Source organism: Mizuhopecten yessoensis, unplaced genomic scaffold, assembly GCF_002113885.1.
Source record: "Mizuhopecten yessoensis strain PY_sf001 unplaced genomic scaffold, ASM211388v2 scaffold11143, whole genome shotgun sequence".
In the NCBI taxonomy this organism is placed as follows: domain Eukaryota; kingdom Metazoa; phylum Mollusca; class Bivalvia; order Pectinida; family Pectinidae; genus Mizuhopecten; species Mizuhopecten yessoensis.
Window position 1 is genome coordinate 426,479 of NW_018408901.1, and position 22,172 is coordinate 448,650.

General features: G+C 36.1%; 1 protein-coding gene across 4 annotated transcripts in view; it reads right to left on the reverse strand.

The window, feature by feature from the left end:
- The window catches only part of LOC110466713 (nucleoside diphosphate-linked moiety X motif 6-like), a 29,100-nt gene extending 10,509 nt beyond the window's left edge, over positions 1-18,591 (reverse strand). Inside the window, exons 1-7 of one of the 4 annotated variants that reach the window (XM_021523420.1) lie at positions 13,154-18,591; positions 11,046-11,123; positions 10,346-10,411; positions 4,915-5,011; positions 4,444-4,579; positions 3,620-3,912; positions 1,715-2,884 (exon numbers count right to left, since the gene is read on the reverse strand). In XM_021523420.1, the coding sequence (XP_021379095.1) occupies positions 3,620-3,912; positions 4,444-4,579; positions 4,915-5,011; positions 10,346-10,411; positions 11,046-11,123; positions 13,154-13,275 (792 nt within the window). In that variant the 5' untranslated portion in view covers positions 13,276-18,591 and the 3' untranslated portion in view covers positions 1,715-2,884. Of the gene's footprint in view, positions 1-949; positions 1,231-1,714; positions 2,885-3,619; positions 3,913-4,443; positions 4,580-4,914; positions 5,180-5,202; positions 6,290-10,345; positions 10,412-11,045; positions 11,124-13,153 lie in introns of those variants that run through there. The other 3 variants (XM_021523418.1, XM_021523419.1, XM_021523417.1) reach the window with 3 other exon arrangements.
- Between the last annotated feature and the right edge of the window lie 3,581 nt (positions 18,592-22,172).

Genomic DNA, 22,172 nt, shown 5'->3' on the forward strand with positions numbered 1-22,172 from the left:
ATATACGTATGTAGTTTCAGTCTATATACGCAATTTGTAACTAATCTATGTCCATTTCGTATACGTATCTATGTACTTAGAGAAATTAATTTAGTTTCATTATATGTCCATATCTTATCTATATATTATAGATATATATAATTAAAGTATTAATTTCTTTTCATTCTTATACGCAATTTGTACCTAATCTATGTCCATTTCGTATACGTATCTATGTACTAAGAGAAATTTGTTTTATATAAAATGGCTGACGTGACAGGGTGCTTTTTAATTGTTTATATCATGTTTTAAATATTTTTAACGTTAAAATATATACAGGTGCATTTTATAAAGAACAACATTACTTAATTAAGGTAAAGAAATGAAAACGATAATATACAGTATATTCCGGATATTAGTATGTCCGTTGTAGGATTCGGTGATGAATATACAGGTTCGTTCTTCACCTTCCGGCACGTAATTATATCTTGATTCAAGAGAAAGATAAGTTTTTTAACTTTTAACATGATATTTATGACTTAAAGAAAAAATATTTTTTTAGGGCGAAACAACCTGGGGCGAACGGGATTTGGGGCGAAACAACCCTTAGGGCGAACGGGATTTGGGGCGAAACAACCCGTTACCATCCAGGATGATCCGATCATATCATATATTAGCTGATTAGTGTGTCCAGCAGACCAGCACCTGTCGATACCAGATTTAACTGTTCATGCACAGGGGTTCGTTACAAATGTCTGAAATACACATGCTATTAACATGTATGTTTATGTGTGCTGTTACCTATAATCAGTATAGCATCGTACTTCAGACCATGAGACAAATGTAACGAACAACTGACAGGTGACCTGTGTCTGTGGTTCATGTCGACATGTGTCGGGCCAGAGTTGGGTAACAACGACAATGTTATAAACAGCTCACGAAATGAAAGCAATGTCATTTCCTTAACTACCTGATCGCAATTCATGTATGGTCTGGAAAGCTTATATAACCTAGGCCCTAATTCCTGTGTCGTGTTTCACGTCGTCTGGTGTTTTTAGGAGATTTCCTAGGAAGAACGATAACTCCATCATAAAATGAAGGTTACACACTACCAATGTCACATAATATAACCTAGCCCATGAAGAGACATACAAACCACACGTATTATCACGGAATTAAAAGAAAACCATTGTATATAAGTACATAAGTACCAGACATATTTCATCCCCATCCATACTTTTTATTACATGTACATATTTCATTTTTTTTAACATTTTGTATTAAATTATTCAATGATAAACGAAAATTAATATACGCAAAGATAATTTCAATTTATATATATCCTTTCGTTTCTTTTCTCTACGTTTATCGGTTTTTTTTTTTTTTTTATCTTGAAAGTACTTTTTCTGAAATAGTGTGGTAAGATAAACATGAAAAATCTCTTTGATAAAATGAAGATGCCAATTACGTGTTGTTGAGGTTTTTTTTCTTTTTATGTAATATAATAATATAATAATATACATATGTATGTATATGTACCGAACATCAGTGAGGACTTCATGATTTAGTTAGATATGACACTGTATTAGTAAAATACGGAGATATACACAGAAAAATTAGTTTTTTTTTTTTTTTAAATATGCCATGATGCATAAAGAATTTAGAGGGGGTCCGTAAATCAAGGGGCCGTATTCGTGAAACCGTTTTTATGCTCAAACTCAGATTTTGTGCTAAAGAAAAATGTCCTGTTCCAGTGATCAATGGAAAATAATCATTTTGTCAACGATTTCGAAGAATTTTTGTGTCTTAAAGCTGAGCATCATTTCAATGATAATATTTGTCTTTTCGAGCGTGTCAAATTATTTGAGCGAGTAACAGATCTAGAGTTTGTTTGAGCACAGAATCCATGCTTGAGCACAAGAGCGGTTTTAAGAATACAGGCCGGGATATCGGTAATATAAGTTCAGTCTCACTTCAATGTTGGCCATTTCATACGTTTTTATGAACCTATGACATGTTTGAAACGACGGTTACAAAAATATAACATGAACACGAATATCAATTATAGGACATTTTATTGATCCCATGATTGCATGTTACTACATAGAATTCGCCAGAACAAAACTGACCAATACAAAACGAACAGAACTTTGCATGCTGGTAATTCTACAGAACCTGGTGGTCAGGTTGACTGAATGTATAATTAGTGGTCATTGCAGAATCAGTTCATTTTGATTAGCGAATATACCAAGCACTTGTTAAATATAGGAGGGACCACTAGCTGTCAAAATCCAAGAGAATGAATTCCTTCCGAAAAAATAGCCGCAATCAGCGTGAAACAACTGGTGGTTTGAACTGACCTTTATATATATATCAATACAGCTTACAACTAAAGATCAACTTTGGAAACATCTACGGTAGCCCATTACAGGTCGATATCAACATTGATAGAACTGACATGTACTTGATCAACAAACGCAAGACACTTTTTTCATGAAAATCCTTTCAGCCATGGTGAACTGACTTCAAACTGACAAATGCTACATGGTCAAATTCCGGCTCCACAACTTCTCAAATCACATAATGGCCAAAAGAAAAATGTTAGCAACTGACCAATCAGACAATTCAACACCATCGAAACTTATCAATCAGACCACTGCTGGTCAACACTAGCTTAGTTCTAAATGGCCAATTCATCAGGTATCGGTTCAGTTCTTCATGAGACCACTAGTGGCCAAGATCCGCACAGTTACAATTCAATTAAACAAACATAAGGTACAATATATGTAACATTGGTCACACACCATTCCAATCGGATCGGATCGTGACCCGAATACAAAACATCAAACGTCTATTCCGTCACCGGCTGCCATCCACATTCTGCTCTTTGAACGGCGCAACGAATCTGCAATGAAATAGACAAATAACAAGCTTAAGATTTCATGTAAACTTAATGCACAATCTATCTGTTCTCCACTTCAGAATTTGTGGTCGTGGTTGAAGTAAGGACATGCATCAAGGAAAATTAATTAAAAATATATTCATTAAATTTATTATCAAAATCAAAACAATATTTTCCATTTTTTTATTCTTATTATTTCGAGGAGGAAAATATCTACCAATGACATGTTACCTAGAGAGGGATATAGTACCAACCCAGTGAGGGACATAGTACCTAGAGAGGGAGAGTACCTACAGAGGGAGAATACCTACCTATTAATGGACATAATACCTAGTGAGCGACAGTGCTCCTAGAGAGGGATATAGCACCATCCTAGCGAGGGACATAGTACCTAGAGAGGGAGAGTACCTATAGAGGAAGAGTACCTACCTATTAATGGACATAATACCTAGTGAGTGACAGTGCTCCTAGAGAGGGATATAGCACCATCCTAGCGAGGGACAATGTACCTAGTGAATAACAGTGTTATTAGCGAGGGATAAAGTACCAAACTAACAATGAAAAGAGTACATAGAGAGGGATATAGCACCATCCTAGCGAGGGACATAGTACCTAGTGAGTGACAGTGTTATTAGCGAGGGATAAAGTACCAATCTAGCAAGGAACAGCGTACATAGAGAGGGATATAACACCAATCAAGCGAGGGACATAGTATCTGTTGAGAGGCAGAGTACATACCTAGCGAGTGACAGGGTACCAGTAGTTGATCTGACGCTGGATGCACACTGGGAACAATACAACATGCTCCTCCTCAAAATGCTGGACGAACTTCCTCTCCAAGTACAGCTCTTTCCATGGCAGCTCTTTGGTCAGTACCTCCGACAACTCTAGTCCATAATAAAACAACATCATGGCGTTTGACCTTTTTGCGAAATTCGCCTTGTCCTCCTTACGAGTACCGGAGGGCTTCCACAAGGATCTCCTTTTAACCTGACACGGGGCAGTACCGCAGTGACGGCAGAGGGAAGGACCTGTACAAACAAATATTTATGTTAGGTCAAATTTCCGAAATCAAAGTTTTACGTTTTCGGCACACAAAATTTTACTTTCTATGCATCCTTAGATTTTATCAGAAAGAATCGGGGACTGACAGTTAGCTATCTGGCTGGTTCCAGACACGCAAAATCTTATCAATTATAGGGCTTATAATTATGGAAATGGTACTTTAAAGTTTTTCAAAGAGCTACTCTGAGATCAAAGCCTGTCAATTTTACAATTACACTGTGCGTTACCAAACAATTCACTTCAATATTTAATAAAAACATTGCTTTGGGAACACAGGTATGCAAGGTTCTAAAATGGTTTTCAGGCTAGAAAACGTCTATCATAGACAATGTGGCGCGTGAAGGTATTTTTTACAACCCTTGGTCCATTAAAAGGTACATTAAATTTCAAAAATTGACATACCGTCAAAAGAAAAAGGGGGAAAGGTGGTCAAAATACAATATGTCAGATATTTAATTTAACAAAAACATCTTATCAAACGACGAATGGCTACTTACGAGATCTCCATTCTCGGAACATTGACACGGCGGCTGACCATTTCTCTTTGACGATTTTTCCGACCGACGGCGCATAGCGCAATAGCAAGGTAAGAAGCACACACAGCAGATTATAAAATACCTCCATTCCAATTCGCTAAAATAAATCAAATCATAGTTTTTTTTCTGGAAATTGTACTATACTACAAACATTCAATTTTCCAGACCCGCAAATTCTTCCTTAGATACCGACACCGGAGAAGAAAACCGTTTTTGCCCCAACTGGAAGCAAATATGATAAAAATTGCGAAAACACTCACCGAAATCATACGAAACGAAATGCACACGCGTAAAAATAATAGGTATGATAATTTCTAGAGAAGTAGAATAAGATACGCATCATCACAAGCATACGCTTACTTAATTATTAGTAGAAAAAAAGTGTTGACGTTTTCTTTACAGTCATTAATATAACAAATATGTAATCCTCACCCATGTCAGATTGGCAACCGTTGGACAGACTTGCTCAATTTCTCCTGCGTTGAGATAATGAAACAATCTTTTGGCATATCCTAGCTCAGGCTCCACGCTTCAGAGGTAAAATTTCAAGGTTATTATTAAATATTTCTAAACTTTTAATGTCAGCATATTCGTCAACTTGAAAAGATTATTAAAATGTATTTAAGCGCCGTGAGTTCCTTACGTAATGTAAAGTAAACATCTAAGATCCAATCTTACAAGATACAAGATACAATCTTACCATGTCTGGTCCAAACTTACCACGTAAGGTCCCGATAAACAGCAGGCCCCTGATGCATGGTGCACATCATTACCACAAATATCAAGAACAACCTGATATTCATTGTGGAAATCGAAGATTTAAACATAAGAAGTAAATAACAGGAGAGTGACTGATCATCTCCGCCTTCGCTGATTGCTAAGCAGCTTAGCAACAAGAATGTGACGTCACAAGTCGGTAACACTATTTTTACCAATCATGACGTCATGCTATTGTCTTTTACCTACTAAGTGCAAGCGATTACACGTTTGGTGACTATGTGTATGGTACCAAAATGTCTTCTGTTATGAGTCGAACCAAGGACTAGCGACAGTGAGTGATTCTAGTAGGTGTCGAATTCGGTACTAATAGCGACAGGATATGTTTACCTTAGAATTCCACTAAAACTCGAACACATGACAAGCGACATCTGGGCCCGTATATAACTAATATATATATTCATTAAACATTGGAAAAATCAGGGTTTTTTATCAATCTGTAACCGCAACAAGAAGTTAGGCTTGAACACAAAATCCTTGCTTGAGCATGAGAAAGACTAAGGTATGTGTTTCCGTCAGAAATTGGAGACACAACGAAAATAGAGGATAGATACATCTGTGATGTAGCCGGGATCAAATATGTGTTTCCTAAACACACATTCTGATACGGCGTCTTTCCGTCCACTCGTTCGCCCGTCCTTCTGTCGGCAGAGCCGATACACATTTTAGGGTTCCCACTGCGTATTTGATTCTCCATCCGCTACTTGACTCGTATAATGTAAAGAGCAAACGGAATGCATTTTTGTTTTTCGAATAGTCAACACTTAAATAATACTGCGAAATGTGCAGCATCCTTCATCCGGGAATATAGCTTTTAGAGAAGGAAGCCTTATACGGAAAACGTGGAAAGGGGTCACCTGTATGTCGTCAGTGTCTACAGATAATCAACCATTTCACCTTTCTAAGTTATTAGAAGATGGCACATCATCAACATTTATGTTTCAATCTCGCAAACAATTCGATGTACGTGTAGTTTGTAGATTCAAATTAACATTTGATGTGCGTGTAGTTTATAGATTCATATTAACATTTAATATAAACTTTATTTCATTCCAAATTAAGTTGCATTACATCACATAACATACAAAGTACAGAGGAATGGGATCCGGAAACATTTGATGGAATAAAGAAAATATTGATGTTTAATCGAAGGCTCATACACCCGTACACATTTTAAGATGTTTGTTCTACAACCATGAAAAAGTGCATATATTTTGTTATGGTTATAAACTAAAATCAATTTAAGTACCCTTGTCTTTATAAAAACAAATGTGTTCGCACCACAAGGCCAAACGGACTCTTATTTCATGGCATGGTCATTAAAATCACACGTTTTAAAACATTATTTACTGTTTAACTTCACCTATATAGTAACAAACAATTATAATAGAACTTTGAGTTTGTGTATGACACTTTTCATTAATATTGCTGAAATTCTTCTTGTCATGTGGTAATTGCATATTAAAATATACAAATATTGCCTCCATGTGAGGGGCTCCTTTCGAATTGTCAACCCGAAAGAGGTAATCATTATCATTATTTGTAACATTTTAAAAGGTTTTATATGCCCCTTTCTGTGCTTTCTAAACTATTTTTAGACATGTTTTTATTCTTGTGACTTAAGTAGACGAAATAACCATACGATGAAGTAAAATAAAATGATTTGACTTTCAGTCTCGACAAAATAAATTTGAAACGGATGCAAATCACATATCGGCAATAACTATTTTATTTTACAGAATATTTCAAATTAAAACAAAAGTCAAATAATAACGAATACATTTTTACACCAATCAGAATGTCAACATAGTGTGGCAGAGACCGGGCAAGTTCGACGCAAGTTATTCTGGACAGTATGACATTTGTTTTAATTAATGTGTATATGTATCATTTAAAGAGAAACTTCATGACTTTCATCAAATATTAACAAAGGGGCAAATACGTTCATATTTGAAGAATTGTTTAACATTTTTTGTCGGAAGATTGGATGGCCGGAACGTGGCCCGCCTTTGGCAAATAAGTCTGGGGGTAAGTTCGACCACCGTTGGAATCAGCATAATTATGATGTTATAAAGCATGCAACGTCCGAACGAACCTGCCCAGGTATCATCGGCCGAACCTGCCCAAAATCAATATTTCATTAAAGTATGACTCATGGTAGTTAGCTAATTTTCAAATTTTAAAGACACTCCGTAAACTCATGTCTTTATACTATTTGGAAATTAACATACTATAGTTAGATAAACACGGTAACCAACCATCACTCGTTGAGAACCAATGATATGTCAAACCATACTGTTTATAGACCACAACCTTTGCATAGGAACACTACTGTATAGTTTCTCTATGTTAAATTATCATAGTTGTCGATGGGCCGTTCAACTCAAACAAAAACAAAACAAAAACAAATTAAAGTACAATTTCCGTATGGTATCAGCATGCATCGTGTCTGCATAATCGACTTCATACAAACCCTAGCGTTTCAATTGTAATAACATTGCACTTCAAACTGCAACTGGTTTCCTCAAAGTAGCAGCCTCCGAAATTTCGTTATCTATGTCTGGTATCAAATTTCTGGACAGAGCAAATTGAAGCCGTCTTATTCACTAGCGCTTATGTAAAATGTCTCCAGAAAATGTGCCAGTAAGACTATGTCCAGAACCTCGTTTATCCCGAGTAAACAATGTTATACAATTACATTTAAACTGTTAAAAATTTGATTTACTTAACTACATCTTTATCAGACATTCTTGTAACAAGTTCAGCTTCCATTGAACTCGCGAACCTATCGGTAGCCATCGGGCTAAAGACTAACACCCGTAGCCGGCTTTTGTTTGCTAAACCCTTATATACTGATGTTTCACAACATTGATACAACGCGAGTGCGCTCTCATGGCAAATTCGCAAACTGTTATATCGGCGAAAAGCAACAGCTGCAGATTTCGGCGATAGATAAAGAAGTGATACCTGACTGTACGAGCTGATCATGGTATATACTATTATTTTATGATTACTTGTTAATTATTGGTGAACATTATAAATGCTTTTGAAACGTGTGTCTGCTAACTAGGATCCTGCAGAAGAAGACCTTTGATCACATTTTTCATTTCCCTTTTACCGTTTTCGTGTTTGATTATAGTAATAGCAGGAACGATTACTCGATCATTGATATGGAACTCTCCACGTTCACCTGCAGGATATCGATAATGAGATTTTGAAATTTCCCAACAGAATACCAAGGGAGGTGTTTCCAATAGCATGAGCCATACAAGCTTAATACACGCATCTACGAAATTTCTCATTTGGTCATGCTTTCGATCTTTGTCACGCATCGATATGATTTGCGAGGGCAATTTGGTAGAGTAAGGTTTGCATATCTTCTCCGGCCAAACTTCGTCGAAAAATTTCTGAAACAAAAATAAGTTCTTGAACAATGTTATTCTACTGTGAACGGAAAATGCATTTTTTACAATCGAATGTTAGTGCAGCAAAAAATTGACTTAACTCTGTGCATTGCATATACGCATTTGAAAAATAGAACCAGTCGGCATCATTTTATTATAAACCGACAATGGTCACACAACGCAAACAATATATTTTAGAAAAGTTGTGCAGAAATATATTCAATACTTCACGAACACAAAAAAAGAAGAGATTTCCATTTGGTTTGCGTAGAATAAGACAATTTAAAAGACACACTTGCTGGCTTGTATTGGTACATATAAATGATAATCAATCTGACACAACACCTGGTATCTGAACTACGACATGAACTGTGTAAAACATACATATTCTTCTTTCAATACCTGCATTAGATTTATTATAGCAACTTACCAATGAAAATATCAAGGTATAGAAGTAGCATGACTATAAATTTACCAGCGACACTTTTTTGAAATATTAATTTAATTCATTTTCTCCAAAGCTTTATTTCGTCTTATACATGTACACATATTGCGAATTATAGTTGTTAATAATTTGAATATTCAAATCCAAATAATTTATATATGTAATTAGTGGACCAACTCTGACCTATTCACTGCCGATACTTATGTTGCTGTATAGGAATTGTAAAGTAAAAGATGAATACTTTGCCAAAGAAAGTTACTCTAAGTCAGAAAAAAACTCATTTTAGTTTACTTTAAAGGAGAAAAAAAACAAGTCTAAAGCATAGCTCTAAACACGTCCAGTTCTTTATTTTTTTTTTAAATTAAACTCTTTTCATTTTGCAACACTATTGCAATTAATCACTGTTATTTTGCCAAATGGTAGCGGCTCTCATTAGAGTTTAAATTTAGAAGGATATCGGAGTATCCATAGAAAATAGTGGTAGGGCAGATGACTTCATACCATTTCACGGCGGATCGGGGAATCGAATCCTGACCATGTTTGTAAAAGGCAATATCCAAACATACGCCAAGGTTCTTGACAGGCATGGTGATGGGAAGCTTAAATTAAGTCTAGACCATATCGGATTTATAGATTATCACACTATCTTCAGGGCTTAACATGAGAAAAAAAAATTGTATTGACAGCATGTGGATAAAATCGAGAAGCTACCTCGCGTCCACCTGCGGCCTCTCGCATAGCTGTCAAACCTCCTTCATTAGGAGGGAGAATCTCTCAATACGACCAAAATTTACTTATCTTCCTCAAAACTTCCTCATTCAAGTCCAAACTCACACAAACTTAAACTCTACATCCTGTAGTCAAATTATTTCCTAGTTACTGCAGGGTGTGTGTAATGATCATAACAGGCGTGTCGGAATCAAATGAATGCTTTCTGGAGTTATTTTGATACCTACAAAGGTGGGAATAAACTGAGTAAAGCAGTTTCAGTCGTATTTCGCGAAATGTGAAATGAGGGAGATTTCGTATACGTTCGCAAATGGCTTAATCTATTCCCAAGTTGTTATCAAGTTGTTCTAAAGTCGTTCTCAATTTCTCCTTGAGTTTTCTCACACTGGCAGCCCGTGATAATGAAGGTTTATCGTGCCACCGGTAGGTGGTAATAAGTTGTTTAAAGGTGTACATATTGATCAAGATCTTGTAAGTTTAGTATGTTAATACGTTAAATCCAATTTACCTGATATAACGCCTTTTCGATAGCGTATCCAAGTGTTCGTTGAAGGTTGAGGATGTTACCCTTTTCCTGTAACAAATAAAACTAGAGTTGTTACCCAGGGGGATGACAAGTATATACAAATGGTTCAGGGGACACATATACATATGGTATTGTCACTACGTAAAAATAAAAACCAAAGAAATCTACTGAAAATGAGCGAATGCATAGCATGACAACTTTTGTATACGGATAGACGGACGGACGGACGGACGGACGGACAGACAAGCTGATTCCAAGGGGCTATACTAACCGTGATATTGATAGTATGTCCCTAGTAATTTAGGATAAGTATTCTCACAGGATTAATGGGTAGGTTCAACGCTGTGTTGGTAGTTTTAGACAATGCGCAAGTGACGACACGGCTACATTAGTTATTCTATTTAATTTTGGATTTGAATTCTGTAATATGTTTTATTTGTCTCATTATTTATTTTTGCATTTAATTCAAGTCTTCACAAAAATATTTAATATATAAATTATGCTAGCAAAAGTTTGAAACCAAAAGCAGTATAATATGAAATATAACATATTTGTACACAAATTCATCAGGATATAAGGCGAAAACATATAAGGTTGTCAGCATTCAAGATTTTCATTGAATCGTATTCAACTACTAGATGTTTTGAATGCGTGATGTTCGTCATCATATCATAGTACCTACTTGTTCATCAACGTGCAGAAGGTCTGCAATCTTTCTGATTTGTTCCCGTTGTTCTTCACTGACAAAGTCAAACACAGCCTGGAATATAAACTCGATATTGAGGATCCCCATACCACCGCAGAAAATTGAAATAGTTATTTTCCCGACAAAACTATAGCTTTGATAAATCATTTTTGAAAAGACAACCTCACCTTGCGGGACTTTCATAAAAAAATAATTGAGATGAATTAATTAGTATAATCAACAACTGTATTCATTGCTGAAACCTATGAAGCTAACTGGACAACGGAAGTGTACGAGCCCAAATGTGCTACAGTTGTATCAACACGGAAGTTAAGAGGAGGTTACTGTAAATGTATAGGAAAAATGGCAGTGCAGCGGGACAGGGCCATTTAGGTAAACATTTGTTTTAGTTTTACTGTCAAGATAACAAACTTATGCAACGAGTGATAATTGAACATCAAGCCAAGAATTACCAGTCGCTCCTACTGACCACTACACAATCTCACTGGACACTGGACACCAAACCTTGTTATGAAATGACTTACTGACAATCCTTCAACCACAAAGGAACGGATCCCGCATACCTGAATCTATTTCATTTAATTATATACATTGTTAGTGGCATTAACTTTGTCGTTCAAAATATTCCAGTCACGCTCAATATCCTTATATTTTGCACTATTGTCACTCAATAATTGTTCCACGGCACGCGAATGTACTGTTTTAACCGCACGTTTAGGTCTTTATGTCAACAATTTGGTAATAACGTCATCTTCTGAGAGAAAGAAACCGGGACATTTGAGATTATTTACATAAATGATAATTCATACCTTTTGTCAAAATTGCAGCGATTTTTGCAAATATTTCTTTTGCCAAAGTACCTATTAGGCTATTTGACTATTTTGGATAAAATATCAACCATCTTTTAGGTTGACGCGTCAATCATAGCCCCCCGCCCATTTTAATAATAGTTATTACTTCTCGAGACTGCTACGAAGACATATTTTGCCACAACGCTGCTTTTTTGGTTTGTTATCACATATTCGTTTTATACAAGTGAAATAAATATATCGTATTCAACGGGAAAACCATGACATTTTCTATTTCTTCCCCTTTTTCACGTCATGCTGGGCAAATATTGCTACACCAGAAAAGCGCGGGAATGTGTAACGTTCGTAACTTTTGACGCTAAGTTGTAATGACGGAGCGCCATTTTGAATGGGTTTTCACTGCAATTTTGCCGTTTGCTAGTATTATTTGGTATGATTTCCAGATAAAAAGGATATTAATTGTGTAGTTTAGGTAAAAACAATAATGTATGCTGCAAAGGTACACAACACAACCACTTATTCTGCCGTCACCCATCTAAACTTGAAATCTACACAGAGAATATAATGTGCCGTTCAGATAGGACAATACTAAGAGTGAAGTTTTTATTTGTGAAGATATAATGTTTCGTTTATTTTCACTGCATTAAAGATATGGTTTTATCAAATGGAGTATTCATGATATTTCACTAGTAAACTGCAATAAAAACCGATACCGTAGGGTTTACCATCATATTTTTGTAGACAGTATGTGGCCTCAGTTTCCCAGAAGGCTTCATGCATGGGGAAGCACCGGAAATGGACAAAGTGTTGACAGATGAAACCCCGCTTGGGGGGTTTGAAAAAAACCCCGGTTTCGATGCCGCAGTGGCCAAGAGCCTGAATTCTATCGAGATGGTAAATGTCGGCAGCTCCTAGGCATTCAATAACTAAACTAGAAATTTATAGTCATACCAGTCAGAATTTTCTACGACATAATATACTAGTCAAATATCAGCGGCGAATCAAGTAGGGTTTTGGAATTCTTAAAAAACCCGAAAACTTAATTTGATATTAAAACTTTTCATGCATGTATCATTTGGAAATATTCTGGGACCACATTCAGACACCTCCCTGATTTGCATCAAACTTTTGTTTCGTCGTTGGATAATTCAGTATTACGGGGCAATGCTAATCTGAATACATACAAATCTTACGAAGCAATTTAAATGAAGGAATGATCATATGGCTGACAAATGTAACATGTTATATGTTAGTGAAGATTAAGTAAACAATTACCTTAACAATGTCCAGTAATAAATCGGAGATATCTCTTCTTGATACAGCGTTTCCTTTTTTCTCAGGATTTGCATATTTGACGACAACCTGACTACGAGCGAGACTGAGATTGCGAGCTGCATGTTCTATAGGCCTGTCCCAAGCACTGGAACTAGTTGTCTTTTTTTTTGTTTTTCCTCTCCTTGTTGTAGCTTCAACCTGGTAACAGAGCAATTAGAAACAATAGGTTCATGAATACATTCTTACACATAATAAGATATGTAAAAGGGGATCGTTAACCGCAGATATTTTATAGTTAGAGATATTTCTATTTTGGATTCAATAGCAAAAAGAAATCTCTTCCAACTTAATAAAAAGTTGAGTTTCTTTTGCAAATTTAAACCTATCTAAACATGTCACTGACGGCACAATCAAGAAAATAATCATTCGTGAAACTTACGTATTTACAGTATATACTTATTGTTAATGTAGTGTATTACATTTAGATCAAGGTAGACATTCTTTTGTATGTCTAAACTTGTACTTCAACGTATAACGTTATAGTATAGTGTTCTCTGATAAAAGATATAACATTTCTTAAGAAAAGTATATTAAAGGAATAACTAGGTATTTTTGATCAGATTTTGAGGTGATAAATCCAGTCTATGGGTTTACTCGTTCTCAACTGGCGTTATCACCTCAAAATCTGACCAAAAATAGCTAGCTATTCCTTATATATGCAGTCATATTCTATGAATGGTTTAGAAATATTTGAATTCGTTAGTTTCACCAGCGGATATAAAATGCATTTCTAAAATACATAAGCGTGTGATCGGTTCAATAACAACAACTGCCTGACCTGTACATAAGCCACGGTTAAGCTCCATTAACGTGTATTGCTGCCGACGTCATGAAAACATGTCACAATCTTTGGTAAGGTTATGAGATGCTAGTTCTAGTTTGCGGGAACAATGGTTATTAAGCGAATGTCAGTGAAACCTATTAATATTATGATTTATCATTTGCACTTAAGACTAATTAGTAATACCAAATTTAAGGTTCTCGTACAATTCGCACAAATGCTGCATTTTAAGGAAATGGGGTTGTCATGTTTGGGCACAAAAAAGCCGCAGTCGAAAAACTTTTGGGCAAAATGTACGCGGTTAAACGGATACACAGAACAATAGTTGTATATATTGTACAAGTAATGTATGTTTTAATGTTTATATTTGTTCAGAACTTAATCATCCCGTCGTAAATATCTTTTGTATCGTAAATCCCCTGACAGCGTGTTTTATATCCAGTAACGGTAGCTTATTTTAGTATTGTCGTTTTCTGAACATAATTGTCCACTATGTGATATAACCTAGTTCGTTAATTTCATTGCAGGTGTAACACATATATCTACTTCGGTTTTCCCCTTTTCTGCCACTTCCTCCACCCTTTCCCCTATAAATGGGCCTGAAATACGTCATGTTGCGGTCATGCGTTCATTTGCTTATGACACTGCACTTATGGATATCCATACATCAAAATATTTTGAAATTAATGCACATTTAGACGCATCTGTCAATGCATGCACTGAAAACATTGTAACAAAATTTCAGATATCTTGTAGTTATGGTTTTTATTATCTTTTTAAGACCAATGCTTTTTATAACGGTAGCAGATTTATCCAATAGTTCGAAAATAGAAATTTTGTACTAAAACAAAACCATGGACATTCTTTGCTTCAAGTAACATTCTTCCAAAAAGAAACCAGAGAAAAACACCATGGTCACTTAAGCGATCAAAATAATCGAATAATTGCTCGATTCCGCGGTTTTTAAACCCGATAGTGACAACCCTTTCCCTAACAAGTTACTTTGCCAAATGTACTAAGTCTTTTAATTCGGTATTACCCAAAATGTTTCGGTAAATGTCACCTTTCTCCTAATAATATTTACCGATCTTGTAAGGCCGTCACTTCATCTTTTTCATAGTCACGTATTTCCTCTAGCTGCTTGAATATTTCTTCCTGAAGTCAGCAATCAACAACTAATAGTCAACTACGTAATGTAGGGTTTTAAACGACCCAGTGTTTACATTGTGATAAGGGTAAAAACGACTCGGTGTTTACATTGTGATAAGGGTATAAACGACTCAATGTTAGCATTGTGATCAGAGTATGACTAATCAGGTTTAACATTGTTAAAAGGAATAAACGACTCACTGTTCACATTGTGATAAAGGTATCAACGACTCAATGTTAACAGTGTGACATGAGTATAAACGACTCAGTGTCAACATTGTGATAAGGATATACACAACTCAGTGTTCACCTTGTGATACGGGTATAAACGAGTCGGTGTTAATATTGTGAAAAGGGTATAAACGACTCGGTGTCAACATGGTGATCAGGGTATAAACGACTCAGTGTTAATATTGTTAAAAGGGTATAAACGACTCAATGTTAGCATTGTGATCAGAGTATGACTAATCATGTTTAACATTGTGTAATGGTATACACGACTCAGTGTTCACATTGTGATAAAGGTATAAACGACTCAATCTTAACAGTGTGACATGAGCATAAACGACTCAGTGTCAACATTGTGATAAGGATATAAACAACTCAGCGTTCACATTGTGATACGGGTATACACGAGTCGGTGTTAATATTGTGAAAAAGGTATAAACGACTCGGTGTCAACATTGTGATCCGAGTATAAACGACTCGGAGTAAGCATTGTGATAAGGGTGTAAATGACTCAGTGTTTACATTGTGATAATGGAATAAACGACTCAATTTTAACATTGTGATAACAGATCAGTTATAACAATGGTGTAGCCTTAGAATAGATAACCATGCACCAATTTTTGTCTACAGACAGTTAGTGTTTAAGTTTAAATAGCACCAGAAAACGTAATTCAAGCTCAAAAGTCAGTGTTTTGTTTACGTTCTTAACAGATGGCGCGTGTAGCGACTATGCACTCTGTTTTGGACAGTAGGAATAAATTCACTCAATAGAAATGCTTGTTTTCATATAAATTCAAAGGATCATTATAAAATGTTAATAAGCTGACAAAAGAATATTCATTTGAAGTGTAAGATACTACAAAAGGCTTGACCCGAGATGGGTCCTGACATTCGCAAAAAACCTGAAACGCTGATTGGTGACGTCAGATTGGGTCCGCACAGTGATCAAATTAGTGGCGATATATATAAGGAATTATGTCTGGATGTTTCCAACATCAGAAAGTATCAACTAGGTGAATTAACCTACACGTAACACTTTTACTGTATTATCCATGAATTTCCACGAACATGGCGAAAGCGGCATGTAAACACTAGGCCCAGGCCTACACACGCCGGAACGCACACGCCGCACATAACAAGGTCAATACTACAAACCACCGAATCCCGGGGTTGGAATTAAGACACTAAATCTCCCTTCTATATGTATGGCATACGAATTAAAATTCTTTCATATTTTTATCAATGAATGATCCATGACACAAAAAACGTGACGTGTCTAGCTACTACACTTTCCGCTACAATAAACGCCGCTTTCCTCGAACCGGGTGTCAACTCTGGCCTTTCCTGGCTGTTCCCCCGAATCATCATCCCTCGACTTCAACGTACCCTGTTGTTACTTTCTCTATGTAGAATCGCCTAAGTTACTTTATGCTAAGGGTTTACACGACTCGCTGTTAACATTGTGATAAGAGAATAAGCGACGTGTTGTTAACATTGTGATAAGAATATAAACGACGAGGTGTTAACATTGTGACAAGAGTATAAACGACTCGCTGTTTACATTGTGATACGGATTTAAACGACTCGCTGTTAACATTGTTGTAAGAGTATTAACGACGTGGTGTTAACATTGTGATAAGGGTATAAACGACTCGCTGTTAACATTGTGATGTGGATTTAAACGACGTTGTGTTAACATTGTGATAAGAGTACAAACGACATGGTACCAACATTGTGATAAGGGTATAGACGACTCGGTGTTAACATTGTGAAAATAGTATAAACGACTTTGTATCAACATTGTGATAAGGGTATAGACGACTCGGTGTAAGCATTTCGATACTGGTATAAAGGACTCAAGTGTTTAAATTGTGAACAGGGTATGAACGCCTCCATTTTTACATTGTTATAAGGGTATAAACGACTCATTGTTAATATTGCGATATGAGTATAAACAACTCAAGGTTAACATTGTAATTATGGTATAAACGACTCAGTGATAACACTGTGATAAGAGTATAAACGGCTCAGTGTTAACATTGTGGAAAGAGTATTAACGACTTAGTATCAACATTGTGATAAGGGTATAGACAACTCGGTGTTATCATTGGGATATGAGTATAAACGACTCAGTGTTAACTTTGTAATTATGGTATAAACGACTCAGTGATAACACTGTGATAAGGGTATAAACGACTCAGTGTTAACATTGTGAAAATAGTATAAACGACTTAGTATCAACATTGTGATAAGGGTATAGACGACATTGTAGTAAATAGTATAACTGAAAACTATGTACATGTAACCTATCAACAATTTAGTCAACATCGCTATATAAAGTGCAAAAGACCCCATGTCATACACGTTGATTAAGCAAAAACAGTGAATATATATGATAGTAATTAATGGTATCAATAACTTATCGACAACAGCGCAAGGTTGGATACGCGACTCAAAATAACACTATTATATAGGGCCTTCACCACATACATTCTACAAGGTAACAAGGGTAGGGAGTACTCAAAACAACAATATCATTTAGGGTCTTCACCACTTACATTCTACAAGGTAACAAGGATAGGGAGTACTCAAAATCAACAATATTATATAGGGTCTTCAACACATATATTCTACAAGGTAACCAGGGTAGGGAGTACTCAAAATCAACAATATTATATGGGGTCTTCACTACATACATTCTAAAAGGTGACAAGGATAGGGAGTACTCAAAATCAACAATATCATGTAGGGTCTTCACCAAATACATTCTACAAGGTAACCAGGGTAGGGACTACTCAAAATCAACAATATTATAAAGGGTCTTCAACACATATATTCTAGGAGGTAACCAGGGTAGGGAGTACTCAAAATCAACAATATTATATGGGGTCTTCACCACATACATTCTAAAAGGTGACAAGGATAGGGAGTACTCAAAATCAACAATATCATATAAGGTCTTCACCAAATACATTCTACAAGGTAACAAGGTTAGGGACGGACTACTCAAAATCAACAATATTATATAAGGTCTTTACCACATACATTCTACAAGGAACAAGGGTAGGGAGTACAACAATTTCATATAGGGTCTTCAACCACAGACATTCTACAAGTTAACCAGGGTAGGGAGTACTCAAAATCAACAATATCATATAGGGTCTTCACCGCTCTAACTCTACAAAGTAACAAGGGTTGTTGTTGTTTAGGGTAGGGTAGTGACTACTCAAAATCAACAATATCATATAGGGTCTTCACCGCTATAACTCTACAAAGTAACAAGGGTTGTTGTTGTTTAGGGTAGGGTAGGGACTACTCAAAATCAACAATATTATATAAGGTCTTTACTACATACATTCTACAAGGAACAAGGGTAGGGAGTACTCAACATCAACAATGTCACATAGGGTCTTCACCGCTCTAACTCTACAAAGTAACAAGGGTTGTTGTTGTTTAGGGTTTAACGTCCTTTCAACAGCTAAGGTCATTAAGGACGTAGTAAAAAAGGTAGCGAGAACTCAAAGATCACTGATTACTGCTACATGTTTACAGCTTTTTGTTCTAAATGTCTGTGAAACGTTAATTTCGGAAAATACACTTGTCTATCCTTGTCCGTACCTGATGGACATGTACTTACCCATTTCTTCTTCAAAACCTTCAATACCTCCCCGCTCGCCCCATCAGAGAGTGATTTGTCAATCAAATGATCAAAATCCTTACTCATCGCATCCATAATGCACGCAACGCTGAGAGTACAAAACGAACAAGGTACGCATAGACATACAGAAGAGGAGAACACCCCTCAGAGATAACAAGAAATATCACTTCCTTGTAGATAAGTTTTATTTTCCTCACTTCAATGTTTTATCAAGGTAACCGCGATCAAAGAACGTTTAAACAAACAGATATAAATATATATTCATGTTGGTTGTCAAGAGCCTCTTACTGATAGGCGCGTGGCGAGATATATGTACACAAACTTGTTAACAAACGCACAAGAAAGTACACCAAAACGAAGACCGCTCGATTGTTTCCGAGATATTGACATTAAGAAATGTAACTTCTAAAACATATTTGGCATAACCGAGAAGCATAGTATCAGGATTTATTAAATATAAAATATTACAGGGTAAAATCCATATAAAATGCCATATCAGCCCGAAGACCCTATATCAGAACGAGGGCTTTAGCTTATATGATATGTGAGATATCTCATATAGATATATAAGAGATCTTATTTAATTAAAATCTCGTTTCTTAATAGGATATCATATATAGGAACGATATTTTAACAAAATGTCGAAAATCAAGTCTCCCCGTCCATAATCTCTCGGGTGTCTACGTAGGGACAGTACGCTTGTTGTAACAACATGTGATTCTGTCGCCATTATGTCTGAATCCACCTCAAAAGTGCAGAAAATGGCCGTTTCTGCTTTGGCCGCCATAACAGAGGCAAGGCGAGATACAATGTAGGCCAAGGGAAAATGAGCGAATTGCATTTTATATCAGATATCTTATATACGATATTAGATATCTAATCAAGTATACATGATATCTCATATAAGATATCTCATTCAATTTCTTAATCAGATATCTCATAATTCTCGTATGTAAGATATCTTATATGATATATAGGAATCTCATATGCTATTTATTATATATACCCCTTTTATAAGCACAGGGGCCTGACACACGAGATAAGGACTTGTGTAGAGAGTCGTACTATACATATAGATATATAATCATACTACATCCCTTCCGTAAGTCTGTATATCATGTACCCTTTCCCAGTGTTTATGAGGAGCTGAACGGAGTTATCTAATGAGTATTCTGTTATCAAGTGATTACATAAGGCGGTATAAAGTTAGTAATACCTGATCATGCAATATATAACTGTGTTATGTTACCAGCAATATTTCAATATAACTCAAAAACATTCCCTGAAGTCTTCAGGTTAGTCCAAAAATCATAAATGTCCGGCAGATTCTTAATTAAAGAACACCAATCGAACAATAGCAGTACCTATACACTCCAAACGTGGCTTACCTGTAACACCCCTTTAGACTGTCTACTTTCAGTTACACGAAGTGAGGGTCATTATACATTATATCAAAGGACATATTACCCAGAGAAGGATGTAGTTCCAACCTAGTGAGGGACATAGTACCTAGAGAGGGAGAGTACCGACAGAGGAAGAGTATGTACCTGGTGAGTGACAGTGTTTCTAGAGAGGGATATAGCACCATCATAGCGAGGGACATAGAACCTAGTGAAGAAAGTGTTATAAGCTTGGATATAGTACCCATTTATTAAGGAACAGAGTACCTAGAGAGGGATAAAACAACAATCTAGCGAAGGACACGGTACCTGTTGAGAGGCAGAGTACAAACCTAGCGAGTGACAGGGTACCGGTAATTGATCTGGCGCTGAATGAACAGTGGGAACAGAACCATATGCCGGACGAACTATCTCTCCTCGTGCAGGTCATCATGTGGCAGTTCATGTGCCTTTAATTTTGCTATGACATATTCAAGGGGTGAAGAGAGTGTAAGCGAGCGTATCCCCTGGAGTATAGAGGATGGCATTGGACGTCCCAAATGGAACCGTGATAAAAATGGAACCTATTAGTGATAATCTTCACGAGATCCCGTTAGAGTGCGGATGTTCAAAAAGTAATATCGCTCACATTAAATTAGACCCCGATTGAAGGTTGATTTTAATGTGCTTAGCGGTAAATTCAAATTAAACACACAGTCTGATATGACGTCCTTGCATCCACTCGTTCGCCCGTTTTTCTTTCGACAGAGCCGTTAAAAACGTTTAGGGATTCCGATCGCGTACTTGATTCTCCAACCGTTTCTTGACTCATATGATAAACAGAGCGAACTGAATGCAGTCCCTAAAGCTTCTTCAAAGGAATGTTGTCTATAATGCCCTGTTTTGGGCCCCGGTATATTCATAACATTGGAAATAGTCAGAACATTTGATAAAACAATGAAATCGATTAACTTTCACGATTAAAGCAGATACTTTCCTTGAGGCTAGGAGACTTAAAATTACCAGAAAATCAAACTTCATATATTAAATCAATCATTTTACAGTAGTTGTGGTGGCAAATGCCATTTTTGATTTGTTAGTTAACTTTGATAAGTAAAAAAACCAAATCAGGGCCTGGAACTCACTTCAGCCACAGGTGTTGAGCAAATATTATATGATATACATAATATACAATACTAACAATTGATATCTTATACCATAGCATATAAAGGGTGTCATGTACCTTTTAATTCACTTAAAATTTAGAGATATTTGAAAAAGCCATTTGAGATGGGTCCAGAAGCCATAACTCAGTATAAAACAAAAGGAAAGTATGTAATCAATATGCAATTAATGTAAGTCTACTTAAATGAGTAAAGGTGTAAATTTCAAGTCAAAATATTAATTAGAAAGGAAATTATTGAGAAAACAAATTTCTTTTCAATTGAAAATGACCAAAAAAGACCCCCCCCCCCCCCGTGACGTTATCCTTTGTTTTATATAAACAATCATTAAGTGAAGATTGAATTTCTGTCATTTTTCATTCTGTTACATATGCTTGTGATTTACCATACCCCTTTTGGTACCCCAAGAAAACCCACTTTTGGTCAAAGGTTTACCTAATTTTTGCCTCATGTCATACGATAGGACATCTTTGAACAAAATAAGGAGGTGAAAATCCGAATAAACCGGGGCCCAAAAAAGGGCCTTATAGACACCATTCCTTTGATTTTTTTTCTTCATCCTAGAATTTAGCTTATATAA